Here is a 26,490-nt window from a genome sequence, read left to right as displayed (position 1 = left end):
AAAATGGGGTTTAAAGTGGGAAGTCTGAAAAAGACAACCCTGTGTCACTGCACTAAAGGTGCTGTGTGAAACAAAGTAAAAAGATGATGCCTATGGAGTGGGTGAGACTCCACAGTCCATGAACACAAAAGAATGTACAACACACAGCAAAACACGTGTAAGAGTGGGAAAAAAGGCTCACACTCTCACCAGGTGAAAAAATTAAACCCTAGAAATCCAGCAAAGCTGTTGAGGGACTGAGTATGTGAGAGAAATTAGCCATTCAGGAGAATTCTCCCCAACAATCGATATGATGGCCGAATGAATGTATTGGAAGGATTTATCTTGGCCTGTTGCTCAAACATTCTTAATAAAAAGGAAAGGTTTGGTGAACAAAGAGCATGCAGAGTATCTGTTGCTACACAAACAAAAAAGGATAATCAGAAGGATTCACAAGTTGACTCAATATCTTTACCTGCACATCTTACTAATGGGGGAGAGGATATAAAACAAAGTAAACTGTCACTGTTCTTTCCTACCTTTCCATAAAACCAGTAGTTTGTGACACTTCAATGGAGGAGGCTGCGTCAAAACCAATAGTCATTGTTGAACAAACACAAGTAAACAAGGATGTAGCTTTAGTATTAATACCTGTTTCTTGTACCAAACCAATATCTTGCACTTCCCCTAATCTAAAAAGGGTGCCGAGAACAGAAACCTATTCCTCAAAGATCATGGGTTGGCAGAGTAATATAGAAATGAATGGCAGAGGCAGAATAAACAGATCCTCCCTCTTGCATGTATTCAAAGAAATCCCAGCATGAAGATCGCTAGAATCAGATGATACTGAGTGGGCTACACTCCCTCAGACCAATAAAAACAAGATGTTCAGTGGGTACCAATCCATTAATATCTCTAGACTGGTATGAAAACCGTGTCAGAATCTCGAGATCTTGGGGAAAAAGCTGTTCGATATGGATTCCTTGGATGATGCCAAGAAGTTCATATTGTTTCAAGCTGACCTATCCGATTCCAAGAATAAAGGAGCTCGATTGACAGTCAGCTAAAATGTCAACTGTGTCTGTGTAAACTCTACTATCAGGTGTGAATAAAACAGGGCAGGAATGGCCATGGGTTGAACCTGTGATTGAAACCTTTATAGTGCTTCAACAAGGGCTCACTGAACTTTATTAAAATCTCATGGTATGACTGTGGCTCAAATTATCTGAATTCCTGGTTCTTTAGCCCGAAGCATCAGAATAAAACCACGGTCCTGATGATAACATAAACCATGATGTGCTCACATTTCCAGTTGAATGGATACCAAGCATACACATGCCTTGCTACACAAGCTGTGACTGGTCAACCAAGTTGTGGACTAGCAACATTGATAAATGGAAACCTTAAAAGCAAGAACAAACTGGCTCACCCTTCTGAAGGTATTATGGCTATCAAAGTAGATGGAATGGAAAAAACGAAACTACCATTAATGATAGTTAATGGCTACTGGAATCGGTTGAAATTTAAGCTAGAAGAATTTCTTCAAAGAATGCCCAATATTTTGGAGCAATGGGTCATAACACAGCCTAATTGTGAAATCATAATGGGTGGTGATTTCAACTCTGACTGTTATGAGGGCCTGAAAATCAATAATGACTTTAAAATTGAAGACATGGCCTCGACACGTGGACAAAAAGGAAAGAATTGGGATTCTTATCTTACAGAATGAGATCTGTCACAGTTAGAAACAAATAAGGCAGATCACCTCCCCTGTCACACATGGCATCGAGTTGGCTCCTATTCCTTGATAGACTACTTTTATGGATCCTCCAACATTACATCTAGTTGCAGGCACATGACTTTTGAGGGTCCAGGAGTAGGTGACCATATGCTGTTAGAATTTGATTATTTAACTAAAACTCCAATGTTTGAAATAAACCCTTCATTACCGTTTATTGAATTTGACCATCCAGGCATCTCTCTTAAATGGAACAGTAAACTAGCCTTGACATTCTCCAATTTGTTAAACAGTGACATTCTTTCCTCTGGGGTTTTAACTAAGGAAAATATGCTTCAAACTTACAGGGACAAAATACTATCTGAGATTGTGCTTTATTGTAATTAGCTGAAATAGATCTAGACCTGCTAAAATCAAAATGCTCGGTCCAAAGGTACTAAAAACAGAAAAATCAGAGAACTTCAAAAGATGAACCTTCCAATGAATCAATATAAAGAGGAGAAGAGATGCATGAACCAAACTCCTAAGAATTTGCTCAAATCACTGAGGATCGGCATATACACAAGAGACAATAGGCCTCATTATGGGTCTGGCAGTAACTGTGCAGGGGATACCGGTGGGTTGCTGCCGGACCCGTAATGGTTTACCGGCACCTGACTTCCCGGTAACACAGGGATTACAACCCCGGCGGGCCAGAAAGTCAGGTACCGGTAAATTGTAAGTCCCCATTCACAGAGAGTCTGATAGGACTCTGTGGGAGTGGAGACCACGGGAACACCGGCACAGTTAATAATGGTGCCGGTGCTTCTGTGAAAACTCTAGCATTCTGGCACCCGCCCACTGAGTTGTAGTGTGCCGGTCCGGAAACAACGGTGCCAGTAAGCTTAGTCACCACTAATCCCACAGGGGGTTTCCCTCCCCATGAGATCCACCCGCTGTGTACCATCCCCGGGGGAGTTTGTGGTCTCATCCTCCCGGCCTCCTGGATAGGGGCTCCCTCGAGGGCAGAAGTGACGACATCCAAGATTTGTCACATTACCCACAGAGCAAGAGCCTAAAGAATACCAATCTACAGAATAAACTATATCACACTGGGACCCCTCATCCGTACTTTTGCCCCTTCTATTTGAATGCCACAAGAATCAGACGGACTGGCCTTCTCCAGGGTTCTCCTCCTGTAAATTACATTTTTATAGCACATAATCCTGTCAGGCATTGCGTGCTTAAACCCTCCCAGGTTACCAAGAAAAGGCAACTCAAGCAAAGGAATCTTCCTAGGATCACACTCTGTACAAGCGATGAAACTGGGATTAGATCTCGAGTCTCCTATTCTAGAGTCAGCTACTAAATGACTAGAGCACATGTGCATACTCTAGACATAAGCTTTGTGTTTCATATAGGGAGAGAGTGTTCTTGAACGTGCACATAATGGGAATTAAGAGATTAGATAGATCAACAGCAGCACATTGGGTGTATCTTTAAAGTTTTGGGACAAAAGTATAGTTCTGGTACATCACTTGAGTACTCCTAGAGAGAATAAACAACTGATGTGTTCACTCTGACTTCACTCTTCTACCAATGTTTTCATGTTTTAGGGTCCAGCTGGAGAACGAGGACCTCCCGGGCCTGCAGGAGGGATTGGACAGCCAGGACGACCAGGTGGACAGGGCCCTCCAGGGCCAGCTGGTGAAAAGGGTGGGCCAGTACGTAAGAAAAGCCTTAATCATCTGCATCTCTATTTTTCAAACTTATGTTTTGCCTGTCTACTAAGCTGTCTGGGATTCGCTTAAAGATGAATGTGTGCGCACTTACGTGTTTTTCCTCATACGATGTTTTGTGTTATGGCCCTTTGCTTAGAAAACTGCTGGGTAGTCAAACTCAGTGCCTGTCGATCAAACACACAGCTCCTTTGTTTAAAACTCAATCCTGCGTCAACAAAGCGCTTGCCGATCATAACTATTTTATGTAAACTACTTTATATAACTGTACTGGCACCTGCACAGTGCAGTGCTAAATAAGACCGAGCACGCATTAAGGTACTGCCACCTGCATGTGGCCCATATGCCTCGTGTACCATGACTGCCATGATTGTAACACAATATCACACCTGTAACGTTTGTGCTATGTTCCTGACATCACTCTCATGCTGGTAAAAACGTTGCCAGTAGTGTTACATCCCTGCTGTGGTTGCAACACTGCTTCCATGACTGTGGCATCTCTGTTATATCTTTACTGTCACTGACCACTGAAAGCGTTGTGCCTGTAACATCACTGCTATTCCTATAATGTTATCACCATGCCCGTATCCTTAGCACCGTGCCCGGACCATCACAATGCCACGAACACCACTGCTTTTTCCTGTAACCTCGCCAGCTTGACTGTAATTGCACTGTCATTTGTATATTTGCACTGCCACACCAACACATGTATCTCAGGGTTCGAAATTGAAGGGAGCTGGGAGCTATTTAGCTCCCGAGTATAGCCTAGAAAAGCCTGGTTAGCTTGACACCAAAAGCTAGCAGCAGCTAGTTTTGGCTCCGAAGGCCACATGATGCACTCCTATGTAAATTTAACTGTGTGTGCTAGAACAATCTATGCATACACATTAAGAAATTTAAAGCACAGAGGGTCATACATAATAGACACAATGAGAAGTTTGCACCTTATCTGGAAGTTAGTTTTGCAGAACTCTATGGATTTGTTCCTCGTTCCCCAGTGGTAGCTCCAGGTCGCAGGTTAATTCTCGATACCCAGGAGCTGCCTTTAGCTCTTGCTCATTCAATCTTCATTTCGATCCCTGTACCTCTGTGTGCTTGCCACAAATGTCATGCCTTTCATATAATTTGCACACCTGAATCCCTACTCACATACAGGCCAGAAATATTTAATGCTATACTTAACACATACATTGCTGCCATACCCCAGAGGCATGTCTAACACTATTGCCCTGCCTGTAATAGCCCTGAAATTCCGGTTGCATTGCCATCATCCCTATATAATCATGCCATGCCTGTAATGCCACTATTGCATTATTGTATGCATGTAATATCACGGTTGCACCTGTAACATCACTGCTATGCCTGAAGTGTCACTCTGATCCCTTAACATCAATGCTATATAACTGATATGTCTATTATATCAGTCTTATTGCTGTAGCATCACCGAGATGCCCATAGTACCATTGAGATACATGAAACACAACTGCCACTGCCATGCCTGTAGCATTATGCCATGTCTTGTTCAGCTATGACATCACTGCTGTAATACTGCCATGCTCCTAACCTGACGTCATTGCTGAAATGTATTTCCTCTCTTCCAGGGCGAGAAAGGCCCGATGGGCCCAGCCGGACAGGATGGGATACAAGGCAACGTGGGGCTTCCAGGTGCTGCCGGGACACAAGGTCCCGGCGGAGAAGACGGAGATAAGGTACAATCGGGGGAAAGTTAACTTTTAATTTTCCGTAACCACGCAACCTCATGCCTATATCTTCGGACAGACCTCTTTGGGACAGCCTATTTTTAGCCCTTCTGCAACTGGGTCTTTGTGTCAGACGATTTGTCACTACGCCTTAAGTTATCACCTCAGTGTCTCTTTAAGGTCGCTTTTTGTAACTACATCTTTGCAGCAGCCGTCTTTGTTGCTTCAAACATACCTCTTTGTTAAAAACCTCTTAACAGCAGCCTTACTATGCTTGTGTTTGTGGCCATGTTACTGTGACTATGTTTTGTGGTACCTCTTTGTGGTTTCTCCTTTGCAATTGACAACTTTCTACTTGTAGTCTTGTAATATATTTACTGGTAGGGTTGGAGGTTTGACCAGTAGCGTCATGAAACTACAACCATGTAGCAGAGGCAGTCAAGCCTCTGGGTGAAAGGCTGGGGTGTGGAGACATGTAAAAGGGACACATGACAAATATATGGGATTTATAAATATTCTATACATTAGGCATTGATTCAGCAATTACACAATTAAGTATAATTCACACCAGGCTTGAATGGGGCAAAGATTTCTGGGGGAAACAGTTTGAGGGGTCTTGGTCCACTGGCCCTGACGTTCTTCCTGTTTCCAACAGAGTCCCATTGTCTTCATCAGATAGAACCAGCTGTTTCCAAACACGGTGGCCCTGGGGCCTTCACCTACTAAAGGGAAGGTGGCCCAGAATCATTGTCTATGCACATTTGTTTAGAGCATGCGCAGCCGGTCTGAATAATGTTCAAGCACCACCCAGTGCTAATAGTCCACGGGAAACCGCTGAACACAGTCCGCTAAAATAGAAAAGAAAAATAATAAGCGCTAGGATTCATCACAAATAAGTGTGGCATATGCTTCTGACAAGGGGATGTTTGCCTTATAACCTTTCTAACTGATCTCTTTTACCAGCCCCACACCATACAGTATCCATCATGCCATAATGTTTAATAACTGATTGTTATGGGGAAAAAGCAGGAGTTCTGTGTTCACACTTGCTAGGGGAACCTCTATAAGACGAAGGGACTCCTCTACCAAACTCCTTTACTTGAATTCTCAATACTCATTCTTATCAAGTGCGCTGTGATTGTAAATTAGGTTATAAAATATTGTTTAACTTTGGTTTTAATGTCTGCCAAGAACTCTATTGCCCCACATGCACGATTTAAGAAATGGAGACTATCTGAGGAGAACACATTTACATTAGACGTTTTTAAAATGTGCTGGCTTTGTCGGTCAGGGCCCTTTTCTTCCAAATTTTTTACATCACGAAGAAGTACTTGTGCCAGTATTGCCTTTCAGTTTGCATAGAATGATTCTGGATAGGTAAAAATATGGGGAACACATATTTTAGTCAACAGTAGGATGCAGATGTGCCCCTCTCCCTTACAAAAAGCATTCGGGTTTCTGAACAATGAGTCTTTCGTTGGTGGCCAAAGACAGTATTTAGAATCATTAGGTTCTGGAGAGGCTGCCAAGAGATGGTGGGAGACTTGGCTCCTACAGTAGACTCACTTCATGGAGTCTATCATTTCCACTATAGACCGCTTTCCAGCCTAGATCAACCTACACTGATGGAAGTTAATCATGTTTAACTGTGTGGTTTTTGCCTTTCAGGGAGAAATGGGTGGACCTGGACAGAAGGGCAGCAAAGGCGACAAAGGAGAATCTGTGAGTATTAACAGTAATAGATGCATGCAACAGTTATAGGACCTCAGAAATTCATGCGGCTGCAAAGAAGTGTCTTCAGGCACTTTGCAATCTCACAGGCAAACCTCAGGTGTTTTGCAGCTCGAGTTTGGCATCAATGTCTGACGGTGCCCGGGCCCTCCTTATATATCAGAAACACAGACAGCTACACAGTCCCCCGATTTCCCTATGGTTTGTCCAGTTTGCCTCTGCTTGCTAAACTAGTAAGTCAGAAATGTTTCTCTGTGGAGGACAAACATTTCACATTTACCCCTCATATATTTTCATGAAAGAGAAAGCATTGTACTAAATAATAAAAATACCCAATGCTTTCATGTTATATTTGTTCGTTTATAAACCTTGCTTTCCTGCCTATTGTTTTGAGAAATCAAATGTACACCAAATCCACGAGCTTTCTATATTTATTGGCTATTTTTAACTAAGCAATTTTTCAATAGCACCGGGAATTCACGTTAAATTCGAATTTTAGCGAGAAGACAAGTACAATGGTTTGCCTGTTAATAACCAGGTGAAACAAACTGACTAGCCCAAACTGTGAAGTAAGGCAGCGCTATGATGGTCCACTTCAGTTGTCAGTGGGCAGGTACCCACAATAAACGACCCATCACAATGGACACGATTTGGCATCTTGAGTACAGAGGGCATTGTCCGATTGGATAGAGAGCAATATTAATAGTTTAAGCTGATATATAGGCAAAGGTTTCATGCCTCCAAGTACTCATTCAATTTGCCAGCTGTCACCATTATATCCTTGGAACATTTTATTGAGTTCTTATATTGCATTTCATGCCAGTGTCGGGCCTCTAAGCGCAGGCACGTGTTTTGAACCCCTGCTTCTCAGTGTTGTCTTGTTTCCAAGACTCGTGCGTTGACCCTGAGTTAGCCTCCTGGCCAGGAAACGTCATTATGTGTCAGCTAGTGCGACATAACATGCTATGTTATTTATAATCAAGGTATTGCTATGATATTCCAGATTTTGTCATCAAAGGCCTAGGTATTCATAACAAATTAAAAAAATGTGTATGTGCATCCCAAGGACTGACACCAATGTCAAGTATTGCTATCAGAATCCAAGCAGTTTCACCATTGTCATTCTGGCTGGTACTGAAATTATTGTCAAGGAAATGTTTAAGTAGCATAGCAGTGCCATGTCCCTCTTTCCCTAGTTAGCATAGCAGTGCTAGATTCCATCATGACCATTTAGCACTGTAAGACCACATTCAAAGATTGATAGCTATTACAGCGAAGCAAGTTTTCATAATGTCCAGAAAGCGTAGTAGCCCCAGATTGCAATATGCCCAATTAGCACTTCAGGTCCTAATTCCTTTGTGGCTGTTATGTATGTGTGTGGCACAGAGGCGGTGCATGGTCAGCACTGGGGACAGTGTCAGCATATTCATTGCTGGGGATGATGTGTTTGCAGTGCTGGGGGTCATGTTTGTACAGTGTGGGGCTGGGGTGTATGCATCTATAAGTAGTGCTAGAACAGTGTCTACGTGTATGTGTGGCTGTGATTAGGCCAGTGACTGTGTGTAGAGATGGGGGTGGTGTGTATATCGAGTGTGGTGCTGTGGTCAGGTTAAGTGCATGCGTGTATGTTTGTGAGAAGTGTACTGCTGGGGCAGTGATCTTGTCTGCAGTGCTGAATGTGATTTTGAGGGTAGGTGTAGGGTTACTGGTGTGGGCAGTGTGTATGCGTTTCTGTGTGCATGTGCAGTGAAGCGCTAGAAGCAGTGTGTATGTATCCATGTGTTTATGTCTGTGTGTTGTACATAGATACTGTATATGCATCTTTTCTTTTGGACACTTCATGGCAGAGAAGACCCCTTTGGGTTAGGCTGCGTAAGTGCCTTTTGCAAGCTGTCTGCTCTATTTGCTATATCCAAAGAAGAACCATAGGTTGTGAGTCCCTCTTCGTATCCATCTACCCACTATATATACTCTCGCACTACAGATTTCACCACAATAGTTATCGCATTGTATAGAATTCAATGTACTTAAGTGTGTGTGTGTGATGAGTGCATAAGGTGACAGGCCTTATAGAATGCCATGAGGTATGAGGAACCTGACTGTGTCCTGGGTTGCAGGAGCAACCTTTGGGACAAGAGAGTGAAGAGATGGAACCGGAAGGATGTGTGTACTATGCTCTCCTGCCATATCAGTGCCAGACGGAGAACTGGCAGGTTGGGCTATGTCAAATTAGCATAGTGGAGCCAGATTCCATTATGCCCAAATAGCATAGCAATGCCATGTTAAATGTTGCACACTTCCTCCAGATACTATATTGGCCGGTTGCAACAGTAGTGACAGATTCTACCAGGCCCAGCTAGCACAGTAAAGCCATATACCAATATTCATAGTTTTCACAGTAAAACCAGTTATTATGTTCATGAGGCATACTGACAGATCCAGTATGCCCAGTTATCACCTCAATACCCCATTCCTTTGTTTGGGTATTGGTGTGTGCAGTATTAGGGACAGTAGTGTTGGTATAGTGTTGTGGGTGCTGTGCATACAGTGTAACGTCGAAATTTGAGCATGTCTTCTCTATTTGCGATGTGTCCAAAAACAGCCTGCATTACGCTTCATATCCATCTCCCATCTACAATCTCATGACAATAGGAGGGCCATAGCATTAGGCATTACTAACCATAACAGTGTAAGAATAGATTTGTAACTATACACACAAGATCCCTTTTTTTTAGGTAGTAGATCTGCCTGTTTGTGCAACATTGGACTATTCTGTAAATGCTTTCAAAGGCAGATGTTTGTAAGCAAATCATCACCGTTGTTCCACAAAAAATCCTGCTTGTCTGTGAAAGCCCAATTGATTTTTCGAGGGAACATTAAAGCATATTTCTATCAAAAAAAACCTGCAAGCTTTTGAAGACATCCCTTTGACATTTCTAACCAATTATGTTTCTTGTGTCACACAGGGGCCTGCTGGGCCGGTTGGGATACAGGGTCCGATTGGTCATCCAGGGCCAGCGGTAAGTGAAGTTGCTCCTCCAATTTTTGTCATGCTAAATCTCTTCAATTAAGAAACACTGTGTGAGACTTCCAAATATCGCTCACTGTGTGAGCCTCCCAAATATCGCAATCATTAAATGAGGATTAAGCAGCACATTGGACCTATCTCTCTCTGATTGAAACTCAGTGGGCCCCACTAATATTAGTGCGCAAAGAAGTTTGCCGCTTAGATAACGGCCCTGGTTGTGGGGTCTGCAGTAGAAGGCCCACTTTTCTATGAGCACTCTAGGAATCTCATCTCATCGCAGTGAGGTCCCTGTCATCCCATTGACTCGCAAACTTGCGTTGTCTCTCCCGGCATTGTATTGCTATACTCAGTCATGAACTCCTTGCTTACTGTCCCGAGAGACTGCAGATATACCTACACAACAAGGCACAGTAAACAGAAACTTTGCCCACGAATGAACGTTATCTTGTGCATGACCCATCAGTGGGGGTTAGGCTGCTTTTTGGGCTAGAGTTGCCCTGAACCGCTTATGCTTGGTCACCTCCTAGTCTGTAATGCACATGTTAGGATGCTACCACATGGAGTTTTAAAAGTGTTCACTGGAGTATTTCCGCCATGCACTTGTTTCTTGTTCAGTTTATCTAACTGTATTCAGTTGCTCTAATGTGTGTGGGTGTGTCCACTGGCGCAAGTCTATGACGCATTGACAAGGCCTAATGAGGACAACACGCTTGGATTGTCTGTCTAGTGCGCAATAGGTTTGACCCAGAAGTTTAGAATCATAATCTTAAACACTTGCATCACCTCCACCCTCCCTCTTATTTTTAGCAAAACATTTGCTTTGGTCAGTATAATAAAGAGAACATTCGATGGCGATTACAATTATTTGACTATTGAATTATTTACATATACACCAACACTCACCTTGGTTCCCAGAACATCATATGTGCTAAGATACACAAATAATTCCATGCAAACACATGCAACGACTACATATAAACATGCAGACACCCATGTACGTATGAACGTAGTTATTTGTATGCTGATTTACAAATACCTCGGCCCCATAGTTACACTCACAGAGGTGCAAGCATCTACATATGTGTCTGCAGAGCTGCACACTTCTGCATATAGAGATGGGAACTTAAGTAGATAACTCTGAGTAACTTGTCCCATATACACAGAACCATTCAAGAGCGTGTACATTATAAAGACATTTAGCACATACAGATAAACACAGTTATATGTGTGAGTGAAGACTTCCACGGGCACACTGACCTGCATACGAGCATGCTTAGCTTTTCGAAGACACACACACATCACTTAGGATGCATGATCATAAATAGGTACGCATATATTCAAACGCACTGAATTAATTACACACACATACTGCAAACACAAAACCTTTCAAAAAGACTTTTTAACCTGTACACATATACTGAGGTAAGTGCAATAACATAAAAGCACTATACACACACGTGGACACACACAAACTGATGTACACATACAAATGGATGGAAATCATAGCTATATCCACACGGGCATAAGTCCACAGAGAGAAGGTCAATAATGAGCATACACCACTCACAAGCCGTGACTTGCGCACCTATTGGTAGATAGGAACAAACAGAACAGACAGACTGCCATGCACACAGACGGTTCTACACATACAGGCAGACCTCCACACAGGCATGGGTGGGCATAGACACATGGATTAATATACACACACTGCAGACATATGGACATATGTACTCCTGCAGGCATGGGCAGTTTGAATAGGCTAGCACATACACAGGTATATGTACTGACATACATACACATGAGCTGATTCTGCTTTCTATACATGGACATGAATGCTGATACATATGGACCTCTGCTCATACACAGACTCTGATAGCCTTCTTGTCGTTCCAGGGAATGGATGGAGAGCCGGGCCGCCGCGGCCAGCAAGGAATGTACGGGCAGAAAGGCGATGAAGGTCAGCGTGGCTTCCCAGGGGTTAAAGGACCTGTTGGTCTGCAGGTGAGTGGTCAGGAGATGAGTTCTGAAACAGTCATGGGTTGGAAAAGAAATGTAAGGTGATGTTTATATACACAGGGCTTTTCGAGTGTCCTTTCTTACTACAACATCACTTTGGTGGTAAAATTCAGTTTTGCGTCCAGTGTGTTCATTATGGATGTTTCCCCTTTGCAAAGCCACATGTTAAATTGCCTATAGGCAATATGAAACACATAGGGTCTCATTACGGCTGAGGCGGAATGGGTTAACGGGCTCCGATAAAGGAGGTGTCCTTACCGGGTCCCACGAGGGGAAGAGGGAGCAAACAACGGGCCGCTCGTAATCGGCTCATTGTTTGCACCCTCTCCTATTCCCATTGAGCCCTATGGGGGCTCTGATGGGAATGGGGAAGGTTCCTGGAGGGAGGAATTACCGGGCCCTCCGAACTCGGAATGGCCCGGTAATTCCCCATTCTGGGAACCCGGACCCGGACCCGATTTCGGCTTCAGCTATGCTGCCAATAGCGGCATGGCTACCGCCGAAGTCGTAATGAGGATCATATTCATTATAGTAGGTAAACACCCTTCCAGACACTCTGGTTCTAACACATACAGTACTAGTGAATTATTATACAAAAGAAACACTTCTGTATGGTGGGAGAACACCTTCAGAGTCCTTCGCCTGCGCTGGTTGCTGAGGTCATGGCTTCCTGCATCTCGGTTAGTTTGGGACTGGATAGCAGCCGGACATTTAGCGGTTAAGTGGATTTTTAGTTCGAAGCCTGAGGTGAAGCTCCATTCTTTTTTTAATATTATCTCACATCAAAGTGTTATGCAGTGTAATGCTGTTATGTACATTGTGGTATGGCATAGTCAGAGAAATCAAAGAAATGTGGGTCTGTGCTGTGAGAAACAAGAAGGTGTCTTGCCCAATAGTCCCCAGGAATCTGTCATGAGGACACAAACATCGCTTTTGGATCCAGTTCCTGGGGGTGGGCCAGTGTGGGAGGATCACCTGGGTGAGGGGTCTTCGGGGAGTGGGAGATATTTAGGAACTCAATCATCCCCCCCCCCTTTACAACACAAACACTTTCTCAAGGACAGCCCGCTATGAGAGAAAACAGACTAACACCCGAGCAGTATACCTGATGTGTCCCAATACAATGGTCAGGCGAGGTCAGGCAATTACTGACCATCACACACACATGACTTCCATTACACTTCCCCAAACAGATAAAAGGTGCCACATGAGAGGACAATCTGAGCGAGGAAAAGCACACAAGGAAACAGCAGTTCCAAGATGGCAGATTAACAATAGAAGAAAGACAGCAAAACAGAAGGAGTTCGCAAGGAGGAAAGTTCCCTTGACCCTTTTGACAAGGAACCATTACTTTCCTGAAACCTCGAGAATAGAAAGTGTAAGACCAGTAAACCAAGCTGAAGGATCCTGCAGTGTGTGTTGGAGGTACCCAGGACCCTCCCGCGTCACTAATCAAGGCGGGGAGAATCACCAGCCGTCGTGGTTCAGCTCCAAAAACAAAGCAGCGTCAGTGAAATCAACACAGTCGGTGAGTTGGGAGGACAGATGCAAGACCGGTCTGTGTTGAAGCCAAGGTTTCTAGCAGCAACACTGTATGGCGAGCGCTGGAATTATCATTTTTAAAATGCGTGTGTTAAGAGGCGCAAGTGAAGTTGAACTGCTGATGAGTGTTTGAACTTTAAAGCAAGCTACAATACCTTTGACAGAGTGGTCCGTCACCGCGTGGGTGCCCAATTGAAGGTCTCTGTAAGGTACCCAGAGGAGTTCTGACAAAAGTAGATATATTTGATCCGAGGCCGGCAGAGGGAGATCAATTGAAAGAGAACAAATAAATGTGAATCAAAGTGGTCCTGCGACAGGTCAAGCTAAATCCTGCGCACAGTCGGAAGTCTTTGATTTTGATGAGGTAGAGAAGATTTTGTGTTAAAGTGGGTCTGAGCCTGGCAGAGGGAGACACGAGTTGAATAGTTAATCACCTGAGAAACTGTGTACAAGTGAAATTCTAAGAAGGGAACTATAATGTTTGTTTGATGCATCAGGCCCTCTGACATAAGATACTTTGAATGACAAAGAACTTTGGCAAAGAAAGCTGAGGTTTTGGACTGCATCCTTGTGCTAGTGAAGCCAGAGAGTGTGCTAAGCTCGAGTGTGCCGCCTTACCTCGTGCTGAAAACGTGGGGAAGGGAAGCCAACGGCTTGAATATCCCAACATATAATTTCTTGAACACTTTTCTTTTGCATAATATTGTTTTGCACACTATTTTATATTTAGAAGTAAGGATTGGCAATAGGTGTATTAGTATAGGCCCTTTTATTTTCACAGACTCGACTAGGACTGCGTTATTATTTGACGGTCATAGCTTGCGCTCATCTTTAGATTTAGGTTTAGATAGGTGTTTTTTAAACCTAATTGAAGTTCAATAAACACCCTTAAACTGTGATTACTTGTGTCTGTCTTACTGTTTGATACCGTGCCCAGACTGCACTTCATCGGCCTTTAAAACCTAGTTCAGTAGCAGTAATGTTTAACATTTCACCATTAAAAACGATAGCAGAACAAACCATACATGTAACATACATACAAATGAAAATAATATATAAAATCGTCAATTTAAAACTTACAAATGACCCCTTCTTCTGCAGCATCTCTAACAAAAAACAAACATATCTAAAGGCTAATTTACTTCGTGTTCTGCCTTTGAAAGAAACTGTAAAGCGGGCATCCTAGACATTATATTATATGTTAATAACAGTGGTCTCAGCCATAATCTCCTCAATTAAGTATATGCTGTACATATTAAAGAATATGCAATATCTTTCAGTCATCCCATACTATAATTACACTATCCATCCACACATACATTCTTCCAATTTCTAATGTAAAATGTTGAATGTAAAATATGTCCTCTGTACAGCTTTTTTCCGAACAAACTACATAAATAACACATCATTATCATTCTAATCCTTACTCCAATTCTTAGTATCTTCAGACGAAGTGGTGAATTGTGTTTCCTAAACACTGTAGACTACAGATCAGCTGCAGTGTCACGCATCTTCTTCTTTACTTCAACCCGAGTGATGTTTGGCCTATGATAATAGTCTTTAGACTTTGGATCCTTAGGGAGGACAGGGCCAGTTGGCTCCTAATATTATACGGCTGGAGTATATAATAGAAAATGATACCCGTCCTAGAATATGTGGGGGAAGGCTTTTAGGGGTGCAGGAAAAAGAGTTGTCTACCAGGCGACTTTTTCCAGGCAACATTATCACATGGAACCAATAGAAGACCATATCAACTATAGGTAAAACAATAGAAGGCCATATCAACTATAGGTAAAACAATAGAAGGCCATATCAACTATAGGTAAAACAATAGAAGGCCATATCAACTATAGGTAAAACAATAGAAGGCCATATCAACTATAGGTAAAACAATAGAAGGCCATATCAAATGTATTTCCCCAACTGAGTGTACACATACCACAATGCATCAAAAGTGTTTACCTAAATCTCTTTTAAACATGATAACTTCATCCTGGCTTTAAGATATTATAGTACATTTTCGAAATAATACATTTAAGGGACAGCACAATTTAAACATTTCTCAATTATGTGAGGTCACTATTGATTTTCTTACTCAGTCTTTGTCCCGATTTATATTCACTACACCGTCAAGTAGGGGAACATTTAACTAACTCTCCACCCAAATCAGTGTAAGCCCATCAAACAGAAAACATTTAACTTCTTTGAATGCTTGACTAACTCTCTAATCTAGCACCTGACCAGTCATGCAATCTAAATGGCCCTACAGCGAGGTCAAGGATAAAGGTCAGGGGTGCATTTGTATTCTCCCCAGAGTCTTTTCATTATTTCTAGACTATTCTCAGCAATGATGTTGCAGTATCTTTCTTGGATGCCCTCAATAAGTCCTGTGGTTAACATGTGGACAACCAGTACTGGTAAAAAAAAGTTCCATTGACCAACTGCCCTCACTCAAAGAGAATCAAGAAAGATACTCAACTGCGCTGCCTTATTCATATGTATTAATGACATGAAGGGAGGTCCCGTAGTTTCCATTCAGCGCTCTAAACAAACGAGAGAATTGGCCTATTTATTTATTTTTAAAAGAGCCTAGGGATGTCATTATACAACATTCTGAAGAAAAACAGTGGGTGCTCCATGAGGTTTATTTGTACTGCTGTCATACGTCTTAGCCAGGATATTGTCTGGTTCATCCATCATATAACGTGTTCTCTGAGTGGCTTAAGTATCAGTGTACGTTGAGGTCAAATAATTGGACCAAGCCTCTTGGTTCTCGTCTCTTAGTATTGTTCTACAGTCATCCTATATGTTTTAAAAGCCCTGACCAATTGTCCATCCTTTTTGATACTCGATAGAATATAACCAATTTATCATGCACATGTTTTAGCTCTGCTAGTATTCATTTTCTCTGCAGCTCCTTCATCACCTCTGCCAGTGAGCCTCCAGGCTTAGTAAGATATGATCAAGTTGTCCACGAATAGACACAATTGGAAATGCCCGCTGCTGCAGCTGATGTCTAAAGTCCTATCATTTCCTGTGACTGAACTGCATCCTCTATCCACCTTTGCTAATCTATGTAGGTTTGCAGAATAGGGCAGCATTGCACAACCGGCAACCATGAAGATGTTTTGACTACAACTCCCATGATACCGCACCATTGACTATGCTGGCTAGGGCTGATGGGAGCTGTAGGCTACAACATCTCGAGGGGCGGACTCCATTGCTCAAGGTAACCCGCTAGCCTTAGTGTGCACTCCTCTAAGATTTCAGAAAGTGGGATCATTGTTAATCATACTCAATGGACTAGTACTTTGTCATCTATCATCCTCTTTTCATAGTACATCTGAATCACATATGTTGGCCCGTTTCCAGTTTCCACTACTGGCAGATCTGTTTAATATATTGTGAGCTCGTCTGCTATCCCCATTTTATTATCACCAGAGCTATAGACTTGCTTTTCCCACGCCCTTTTTTTCAAGCCACACGCGTAGCTATTAATTCTCGTCGAATGGTGGCTTTGAAACCTTCCCATATTAATGTAGGGTCAAGGTTTGTCCTCCACACGTTGTTTGTGGGGCAGCCCCAAAGACATCTCTCAGTTCCTTTACGCGTTAGTTCTTGTGAGTGAGGCAGGATTCTGATGTTTATTTTGGGGTGCTGTCTTAGCTATATCTGTGCATCCTTGCAGTGTATTGCGTTCATTAGAATCATAGTGTTTGCATATTACTATGTGTTACTTCCCTAGGGCACCTCCGTATTTGTGTGGGTTTCTCATTTGCGTCTCTTGCTTTGAAGTATTGATGCATGTATCACTCTGGTATTAATTTAATTAAGTGCGAAACAGGACAGGAATGAGAAACACGGAGATCATGACTTGATTATGAATGGTAATCTCCATCACACAGCATCCTACTCGCCCTCGTTCTATTACTTAGGACCTTCCCCTCCCTCTCCTTGTTATGGACCATTAACCTACTCATCCTAGACTGGAGTATGGACAGGAGGTTCTGAACGAGAGGGTCTCCTTTATAGGGGCTAGGTGACTGTACGGTGTTTATACAAAAAAAAGGGGAAGCGCTACATTAGCTGTCCGAGTTGTGTTCCAGTCTGGCGATGCAGTCATTGTTCAATTAAGTAAGCAAAATTAGGCGTATGAGTAAAGCAGGTTGCAGACCTCTGTATGGAGGCACACATGCAAACAGAAGTAGGAGACACGTGACCAGTCCTTCATCTGAATTGTGCATAACGTGAGACCTAGGGCCACAACAGCCATTTCATCCCCCGCCTGTGAAGCTCATAGTATGCAAATGACAGCTTTAGTAGGACTGCATTGTAAAAAGAGAAACTGATACATGGAGAGGCATATGGGCAGGGCTGTTTATTATGAAGTGCAAAACAATGGCTGCTCCGGACGCAGGAGAATTGTTATGGCACTGGTTTAGCTGTTTCCAGTCAGCGCTTAAGGACTATCTTCTGATCTCAAGGTGGAAGAGCTAAGTACCTGGTTTTTATTTTAGATTTACATTTGAAACACAAAGAACCTGGTTCTGTCAAAGTGAATTTAGTTTCAGTAGAGCCTCTTAAATGGGAGTTGATAATAGTTAGATGATGGCAGGAACAACAGTGAATAAGTGATATGGAGGCACTATTGTTAGTAGGATGTCCCTCAAGCAGTACAAATATTGGGTGATTAGAAATGTGGAAAAGTGCATGCTGTGTTACTACTACTGTGTTACTATTCAGTTTGTTGTGTAAGTTTAAGACTGCAGGGTACATTTCCAAATTTCCACTACGCTCAAAGCCCGACTTCACCACTTAAAGTGAGTGACCCTGGGCAAATCCATTAATTTCACTATGGCATTCACAAAGTCACCACTTATGGATATGGAAAATGTTTTACTTTCTGTAACACCGGACCAAAAAATAATTGAACTTTCAAAATGTGTGATTTAATCATAGGAACTAGGTTTCAAGTGTTGTCGAATGATTTTTCAGAGGTGTTTCAGTAAATTAAAATAGATAAAAACATACTGACTGTCTTTCATGGCCGAGGATAGGCTATTGGCTCAAGTTACATTTTTAATAGAAAGCAACACTAAATGCTTTTGTGGTGGCAACATGTTGGCAAATACGATTTATAGATCAACACTTACATGAGAAAATGAAAGTGAACTATTTGTTTGCAATATTTTGTCTAACTTACCTTATAATCCCATTGTTGTTAGTAAGTACTTTAATACAACTTAATAAAACTAGCTTTTGTTTCTATGATAATGATTGTATATGATGGGACCACACTCCAGGGTTTCACAATTGTTGCTGTATGTTCTATACATTGCCCATAGTGTTGCCAGAAGCTTTATTAGTTGTAGACTTTTTTTAAGAGGTCTTACCCTTTCACTATTTCCCCAGTAGTGCGAAATGTTCAGGGTGCATTCCAAATACGCTGCTTGTCCCAAATATCTCATAAGTGGCTGCAAGGCAGCATGCAGGCCCCCTAAATATGACAACAAATAAATAAATATTAACAAAATTAATAAATAACTAAATAAGTAATTAACATGCTGACACAAAATGACGTATGCACTACAAGAGTATAAAGATGAGTAGTGGTTAAACCACTTACCTCATACCTCTACAACTGCCTACTCAGCCCCCACCACTCTATAAACAAACTGTGTTCCTAATCGTAAAGATAAAACAATTACAGCTAAGGGATTCATCTTCTACGCTTTTGTTTTTGGGTGAGTCAAGGGAAGGCTACATTCTTGGAAGAGGTGTAAATGTAATCCAGTACCAACCCAAACAGCAACGTACAGCAGTCCAAAATAAAGGAATGTCCAATCAAGTATCCATGCAAATATGTACACTTTAATTAAACACACCAATGCACACCCATCACTGTAGAGAGAACCCAGAATACACAGGATAGAAAGATGCAGCACTCTGGGTCATGAAACAGGGTTGAAAGGCAATCAGCAACCACAATGAATATAAAAGGATATGTTTTCCGATGGAAAACTGTGCAAATGTGACCTAGCCAGTCTCTAGGACACAGAAATTGGACCAGCAGGGGCAATATGAGTCAATAGTACCGTTTCACCATTCTTCGGTGGTTCAACTGCGTTAAACGAGGTTCTGAACTATTCTGCGGTGGAGCTTGAACCAGCGAGTCTTGCTGGGTCACGCAGCGAGCTGGCATCTAGTCGGTTTGAAGGGGGAGCTCGGTGCAATTTGTGAGTGGCATTCCGGTCGTGGTTTTCTGTGATGGGAACTGTGGGGCGGTTTTGCTCAGGCATGTATGTGTGATTGCCAGGGTCTTGAAAATGATTATTTCTCTGATCGGGAGCCAATGAGCCTGTTTTCTTGCGGCTGAGATGTGCTCCTTTTTGGGATGTTCAGCGCTGATCTGAGAGCATTATTCTAGTTTGTTTAGATTCCGTTTGGAAGTTCCTGCGAATAAGACGTTGCAGTAATCCAGTCTTGCGCCCGTGATTGCACTGGCAATGTTAATGCAGCTTTCAGTGGTGAGAAATTGTCTTGCGGCGTTGATGAGCTTAGCTGTGTTACTTGATGAGGTTGCAATGGCGCTAACTTGTTTGTTGAGGGAGAGCGATGCATCCAGGTACACACCTATGGTTTTAATCGAGTCTAAGACTGGGATCTGGATTCCATCCATCCTGAAGGCTGAGAATTGCGGGCTGAGTTATTTCAGCACTGCCGGTGAGCCTACTAACAAAATCTCAGTCTTATCATTAAGACATAGATAATTGGATGCCATCCATGCTGAATGGTGGTGTATATTTTGTTGAACATTAGGGAGTCTTTGTCATAAGAACCTGTCGGGGGTAGGAGTACTTGTGTGTCGTCCGCATAGTTGGTATTATATGAGATGCCTAAATCGTTGAGGAGAACAAATAAGGGCTTTGTGCAAATGTTGTAAAGTGATGGGGATATGCATGAGCCCTGGCGTACGTCTCTTGGGATGCGGATAGGTTCAGCGCTAGCGGTGTAGGAGAAGACTCATTGATCTGTCTTCTAAAAAGGAGGCAATATAGCTGGCGGCTTTAGTTTAGAAATTGGCGGCTGTAGTGAGGTGGTGGCAAAGTGTTTAGTGGTCTACCAGAGGAAACGCTGCTGGAAAGTCTAATAAGAGGAGGAGGGCTAGTTTGTCCTCATCCCTGAACAAGTCCATTTTAATTTTCAGGTCTAATAGCGTCGACCCAGTGTTGTGGCCGTGTCTGAAACCAGATTGGTGCATTCCTAACATGTGATTTGATTTAAGATAGCAGTGGATCTTTTTGTAGGCTGCGCTGTCTAGAGAGAGTCTTAAGCAGGAAGGATACTGTGGTGATGGGTCGGTAAGTGTTAGGCGCTGTAGGGTCTAGTGATGGTTTCTTTAGCAAAGGGAGGACCCAGGATTCTTTGAGGCTTGTTGATACTAGATTGGTGGAGAATGAGGCATTGATGAATTTAGTGACAAGGGGACTAGAGCTGTTATGCAGTCTTTTATGATTGTAGCTGGGCAAATGTCTTCTATGCACCTGGATGGTTTAAGGTTTTTAATAATATTGGTTGTTTCCAATTCTGAGATTTCTCTGAAATGGACGGGTGGTATGGTATATGTGTTAGCAAGGGCAGGGAGTTTGCTAAGGTCGTTTTGACTTTGTTTTAGTGCAATTTCTTCCTGTAAAAGGCATATTTTATTCCTCAAGGCATTCTGGATGTTGGTACACCAAGTTTCCTCTCTGATTACTGATGAAGGTGGTGTTGTGGGGTTTCAAGTTCTCTCAGTATTCTGAATAGTTCTTGCGAGTTAGAGTTAGCTTTGGCTATTCTGGCATTATAGGTTTCTGCTTTTGCCTTTCAAATGGCCTGCTTGTATTCTTTGGCAACCTTATTGTAGGTCCATTTAGGGATTCAGAGGCATTTTTTCTCCAACTAGCTTCTGCTTGCCTTTTCTTAGTGCGCAGAGCTTGGAGGGCGCCGGAGAACCATGGGTTGCGTTGGTCTGTGAGTTTAGGTTTTCTAGGGAGGAGTGGGGCTACAATATCTATTGCTTTGGGTAGGGTGCTTGAATAGAAATCTCTAACTTTGTGGATCAGCTGTGGTGATGTTTTCCCTAGCCAGCAGAGCAAAATAAGGGGATAGTGAGTCTTTGGTGATTTTATTTGTGCTACGGGCGCAGGTGGGTCGAAGGGACGGGGGTCTGATGGGTGCTTGTTTATGTGATGGGAGGCTAAAAGTGAGGACGTGATGATCCGACCAAGGGAGGTTATCTGGTTGTTCAGGTCAGCTATTCCGTCTAAGGTTCTTCTTTTGGTGTGGGTAGGGGATGAGACACAGTGTTTAAAGCCTAGGTCAGAGAGGGCATTGGCAACACTTGTGTCTGTAGGATCGGTTGCTTCATGGAGGCCTAGATTAAGGTCGCCTAGGAGTATTACTCTAGAAGCGGTTTAATATTTTCTCCTATAAGATGACTGAGGTCTTCTTCATAGTCAGCTGCAGAGGTTGGTTTGCGGTATAAAACATGCATGGTGATGGAGTCTGAGGGAGCTGTTATTAATTTGTCAGTGAGGCGTTCACAGTTGCCTTTAGTGGAGGTGCTAGTGAGTCGGATATGGAGGGAGTCCCTGTAGATGAGAGCTACGCTGCCACCTCGGGCGTCGGTTCTATTGCATCTGTGGATGGTGTAACCTTCTGGTAAAGCTAGGAACAGCGCAGGGCCTGATGCTTGGTGGAGCCAGGTTTCCGTAATGGCTAAGAAGTCTAGGTTCAGGTTTGATATTATGTCATTGATATCAAGAGCATGTGCTTGTAGGGACCTAGCACTGATTAAGGCTGTGTGTAGCATGTGGCCTGGTTTGTGTTTGGAGGGGAGGGTATGTGTGGTAGTGGAAGGCGGTAGCTTGTGGCTTCTAGGGTGTTTATCCGGGCTTGGGTTGGCATTGGGCCTCATTTTCTTGTATGGTTCAGTGCTGGCGGTGGTGAGCAGGTGGTGCTGAGTGATATTGGTGCTGGCGGTTGTATTGTTAGTGGTGGAATCCTCATGGTACTCTAAGGAGTGAGCAAGAGTGGTAATAAAGCTAGCGTGGGTTCATGCCCCAAGGTACTAATTTCTTCTCCAAAACAGAGGTGGGTGGGGGTTGCTGTGGTAGTTCCTGCGCATAGCCTATAATTCATATCTAAGAGGGGAGGCTGGGTGCTGGCTTTAGTAATTCATCTCTAAGAGGGGAGGCTGGGTGCTGGCTTTATCTCTAAGAGATGAGGCTGGGTGCTGGCTTTAGTAATTCATCTCTAAGAGGGGCGGATGGGTGCTGGCTTTTGTAATTCATCTCTAAGAGATGAGGCTGGGTTCTGGCTTTAGTAATTCATCTCTAAGAGGGGAGGCTGGGTGCTGGCTTTAGTAATTCATCTCTAAGAGGGGAGGCTGGGTGCTGGCTTTAGCAGGCTTAAAATAGGTAGCAGCAGCTGGCAACAGCAGAGTTGCATTTAGATGTTTTATGGAAGGGCTGGTTCAGTGCATGTCTAAACTTCAATAAGCCTGGTGGTGGGTATAGCTAGTTGTAAGGCCCTTAGTGACAGCATGCGGGCGAGCCTGGGCCAAGAATAAGTCTCTGGCATTCATTGTAAAGGTGGCTGGTGGCGCTCCTGTATCAGGTACTGAGAGGGGTGGGCTTTGTATACGTGGATTGGCGTGGGTAATAGTGGCCAAGGTGGTGAGTTTCTTGAGTGTATGCGGTACATGGGAAGGTTTAGACTGTGGTACTGTCCAGCTAAGACAATGTGTACGTTGTTCTTGGGTCTGGTAGGCAAGTGAGGCTTTGAAGGGTGTTATTGTAACAACTGGGTCCAGCATAGACGGAGTTGGAGTTGGTCCACAGCAGTGAGCTGTGTGTTCGAGCCGAACAGGTGACGTGCTCTGCTTGGCAGCATATGGTAAGAGGCGGTTTGGTTGATGCCAAGCAGTCGTCATTCGAAGGTTCAATGAAGAGCCAACGCAGCAGCAGTGAACACGGTTTGAATGCAGTTTGGCTGGTTTGATGCGGTAGAGCACAGATCCTAGCTGTTCTGGCCCTCCAGATGTTGTGAGACCCACTCTGGGGACTCTAGGACAGGGTCGGGCATCCCAAATGTGCCCTTGGTGTGGATAGGGAGCAGAGCTTGTATTGGAATCCTCCTTCACCTCAATGTCTGAGGTCTTTGAAAAGGTCACCTCTCCCGAAAGAAGATCAAACAATTTCTTACTTATGTCCAGGATGATCCAAAAGTGAAGGAAGAGTGGGAGACCTTCTCTTTTATAGGCAAATGCCACACAGTGATTGGACATAAGCAAGGCTTTTTTAAGGAGTCCAATCCCCGTCCTTGAAACAAGTCGTCTTTGCCTTCTGATAACATTTCCAAATTGCTTGTGCTAAAGGTAGTGGCAGAGATAGGAAGGAAAGAGAGGTACAGAGAGAAATAAGATGCTGGATCATTTCCCCACTTGTGCTAAGCTCCCTCTATCTATACTAACCCCAACCCCTTCTTTTTTCCACAGCAGCAAAAGCCCTTTGGTAGGTAACACCGAGGCTAATCGTTTTGTATAAGGCATGCCCTTTGACTCCTACTGAGGGGCTCTCTTGCTGGAGAGAGGTGTTACCTGACCTCACAAAGGACCAAAGAGAGGCACACCCAAAGGCTACAGTCCTGCTGGGTGGCACATAGACAGCCAGTCAGAGGGGAATATACACTCACAGTGTTGACACATGTTTAGATGTGGCTCTAATATTTATGAGCACTGCTAGCTACCGTACTGTAAACTGAGGTATGGATCATACAAAATTTCCAACTGCCACCAGGATAGTAACTCTCATAATTATGTGCTTTTAGGACAGAGATGGAAACTGATGCAGCATTGCACAGGTACATACTATTCTTGTGGAACAGAGCTTAAGAAAAGGGTGACTGATCAGCAGACCACCCTTTCTAAGTTAAAATTATCTACTTTATTTTAATAATTAATACAAACCAAAAAAGCGAGGGCTTCTAAACCCTTGCAAGGTGGCAATTCCTCACACATAGCATAACGTTTCATGATTAGCCAAACATGCCAGAAAAAGAGTTATTATGTTGTCTTTCACATGGCAACAACACAGCACATACATCAACTGCACCTCTGCAACAATTACTGGGAGCAAGAATATTCTGGAGTAGCCACCTTATCTTTAGACTATTTATACAAAATTATCTTACAAAACGTCAACATGTGTTTTTCTGATCTCGCTGGCAATCTACATTATTAAGATGAAACTTCATCAGATTTATTGTTAGAGTTAGCAGAGCAACACAGGTATGTTTAAAAAAATGGATGTGTTTCCTGCAGGGTGCATTTAAGTGGAACATATATCGTCAGAGTCGTTCCATATTAATGTTATAGCTGTTTGTTGCTCTGCTCAACTGTTTGCTGTAATCTGAACAGACAAGTGAAAATGTCTGCTCCGGCACATGAAGTCAGGCTATCAAGTCGTTTTCAATTTGTGCACTAGTTTTACACCACAGATACCACATGTAAGGTCATTTGAAATCACCCAAAATGTTACTTATGTAGGTGAATTTGACATTGCAATCTGAATCAGCAAATTAGAATGCATACTGTGTGTTTATTAGACAATGATTACTGGAGGTATTTCTGCAAGAACGTGTTCTCCAGAAGTGGTGTGGACAATCGCAGACTATCCTAAGAAACATCTAACTCTTGTGTCTTCCTCCTTCCAGGGAATGCCGGGCCCCCCAGGGGAGAAGGGCGAAAGTGGAGACGTCGGTCCAATGGTATTATTTTAATTTCTCATAGCCTAATCTATGCTTTGGATTGGTCAAAAATGTTTACTCATTTGTCTGTACATCAGTGTTTTCCACACCTCATTTTCTGTTGTGTACTAAATGGGTCTTAGCTATAGGTACAGCACAGATGCAAAAGCAACACAGTACACAATTAAAAACACGTTTAGCTAAAAACAAAACAAATTTTGTCAATCCGTAACCAAGCCCAATCAAACAATTGCTGCTAATGTGAACTACCAGACACCATAGAATCCACAAAACACTTGGTTCTTGAACGTACTGGCCTGGTTACGAACAGGTGTCGATTTTTGGTTGAGCCATTGCAGAACTACCGCACCTTAGACTTAGAAAACCTATGGGCTCTGCTGACTAGCGGTAACAACAAGCGATGAGTCATTGGAGTGTCTCTGTTTTTGAGGGCTTTGATCCTGTAAAAGCCGACTACTCGACCATAGACCCTCCTTCTTAACTTGGAAAGGACATAAGGAACTCGAAACTTAGCTAGGTTTCCGGTTGGACTCATTTTGTAAAAATTGTAACACAATTAAATATTTTTTTTTTTCTAAATCACGTTTAATGGAGAGATTTTTTTCCAGGTTATGAAATGTTATTTACACAAATAAATCTTTCAATAAACAAGTTTTAAAACTCCCAAATAGCTCTCTACACTTTCTAATGACTAATTACACCTTTTTGAAAATGTCTACATATGTTTTTAAAATGCATTTAAAATGTTATTTTGCAATTACATTATTTCAACGACCAAATAACTACGATTTTACAATTAAGGACTGCAATGATTCCAACACTAAATATCAAGTATGCAAAAAGATAGAGGTTTTAAATAAAGATGCAGTTGATCAATAATAAAGTAATCAAAATAGTGCGCACAATGTAGGTGCACACATTTTGTCCAAGAAATGTACTACAGTAACACAATTAACAACTTCATCAGGTTTAAGTGGTTTTTGTTTCCAATTTCAGGAAGTTAGCTGGGGGGAAGTCTGACAATTTTGCATGTCTTAGGTACGAATTACCTTTATAGTAAAATTTAATTCTGCAGACTAGTCATAAGAGGAGTGGTATGAGGAGATCTAGAGAAGCATAACTGTCTCTTCACAGGCGTTATCACATCTTAAACAAATGCCATGATTACAGTCAAATGCAAAGGCCTTCCATGTAGATGTGGAACTCAGGACTCCACCCTGAAGTATG

The 26,490-nt window shown here is 42.8% G+C and overlaps 1 protein-coding gene across 3 annotated transcripts in view; it reads left to right on the top strand.

The window, feature by feature from the left end:
• Positions 1 to 26,490, top strand: part of COL5A3 (collagen type V alpha 3 chain) — an 899,023-nt gene that overhangs the window by 644,133 nt on the left and 228,400 nt on the right. For all 3 annotated transcript variants that reach the window (XM_069604041.1, XM_069604040.1, XM_069604039.1), the window contains 6 exons: positions 3,313 to 3,420; positions 5,037 to 5,144; positions 6,804 to 6,857; positions 9,833 to 9,886; positions 11,788 to 11,895; positions 25,210 to 25,263. In XM_069604041.1, coding sequence (XP_069460142.1) covers positions 3,313 to 3,420; positions 5,037 to 5,144; positions 6,804 to 6,857; positions 9,833 to 9,886; positions 11,788 to 11,895; positions 25,210 to 25,263 — 486 coding nt within the window. The remainder of the gene's footprint in view (positions 1 to 3,312; positions 3,421 to 5,036; positions 5,145 to 6,803; positions 6,858 to 9,832; positions 9,887 to 11,787; positions 11,896 to 25,209; positions 25,264 to 26,490) is intronic.

Source organism: Ambystoma mexicanum, chromosome 3q, assembly GCF_040938575.1.
Source record: "Ambystoma mexicanum isolate Mex_15411 chromosome 3q, UKY_AmexF1_1, whole genome shotgun sequence".
NCBI classification, from domain to species: Eukaryota; Metazoa; Chordata; class Amphibia; order Caudata; family Ambystomatidae; genus Ambystoma; species Ambystoma mexicanum.
Note: the sequence above shows the minus strand (reverse complement) of the source record. Positions and strands in the feature narration are given on the sequence as shown.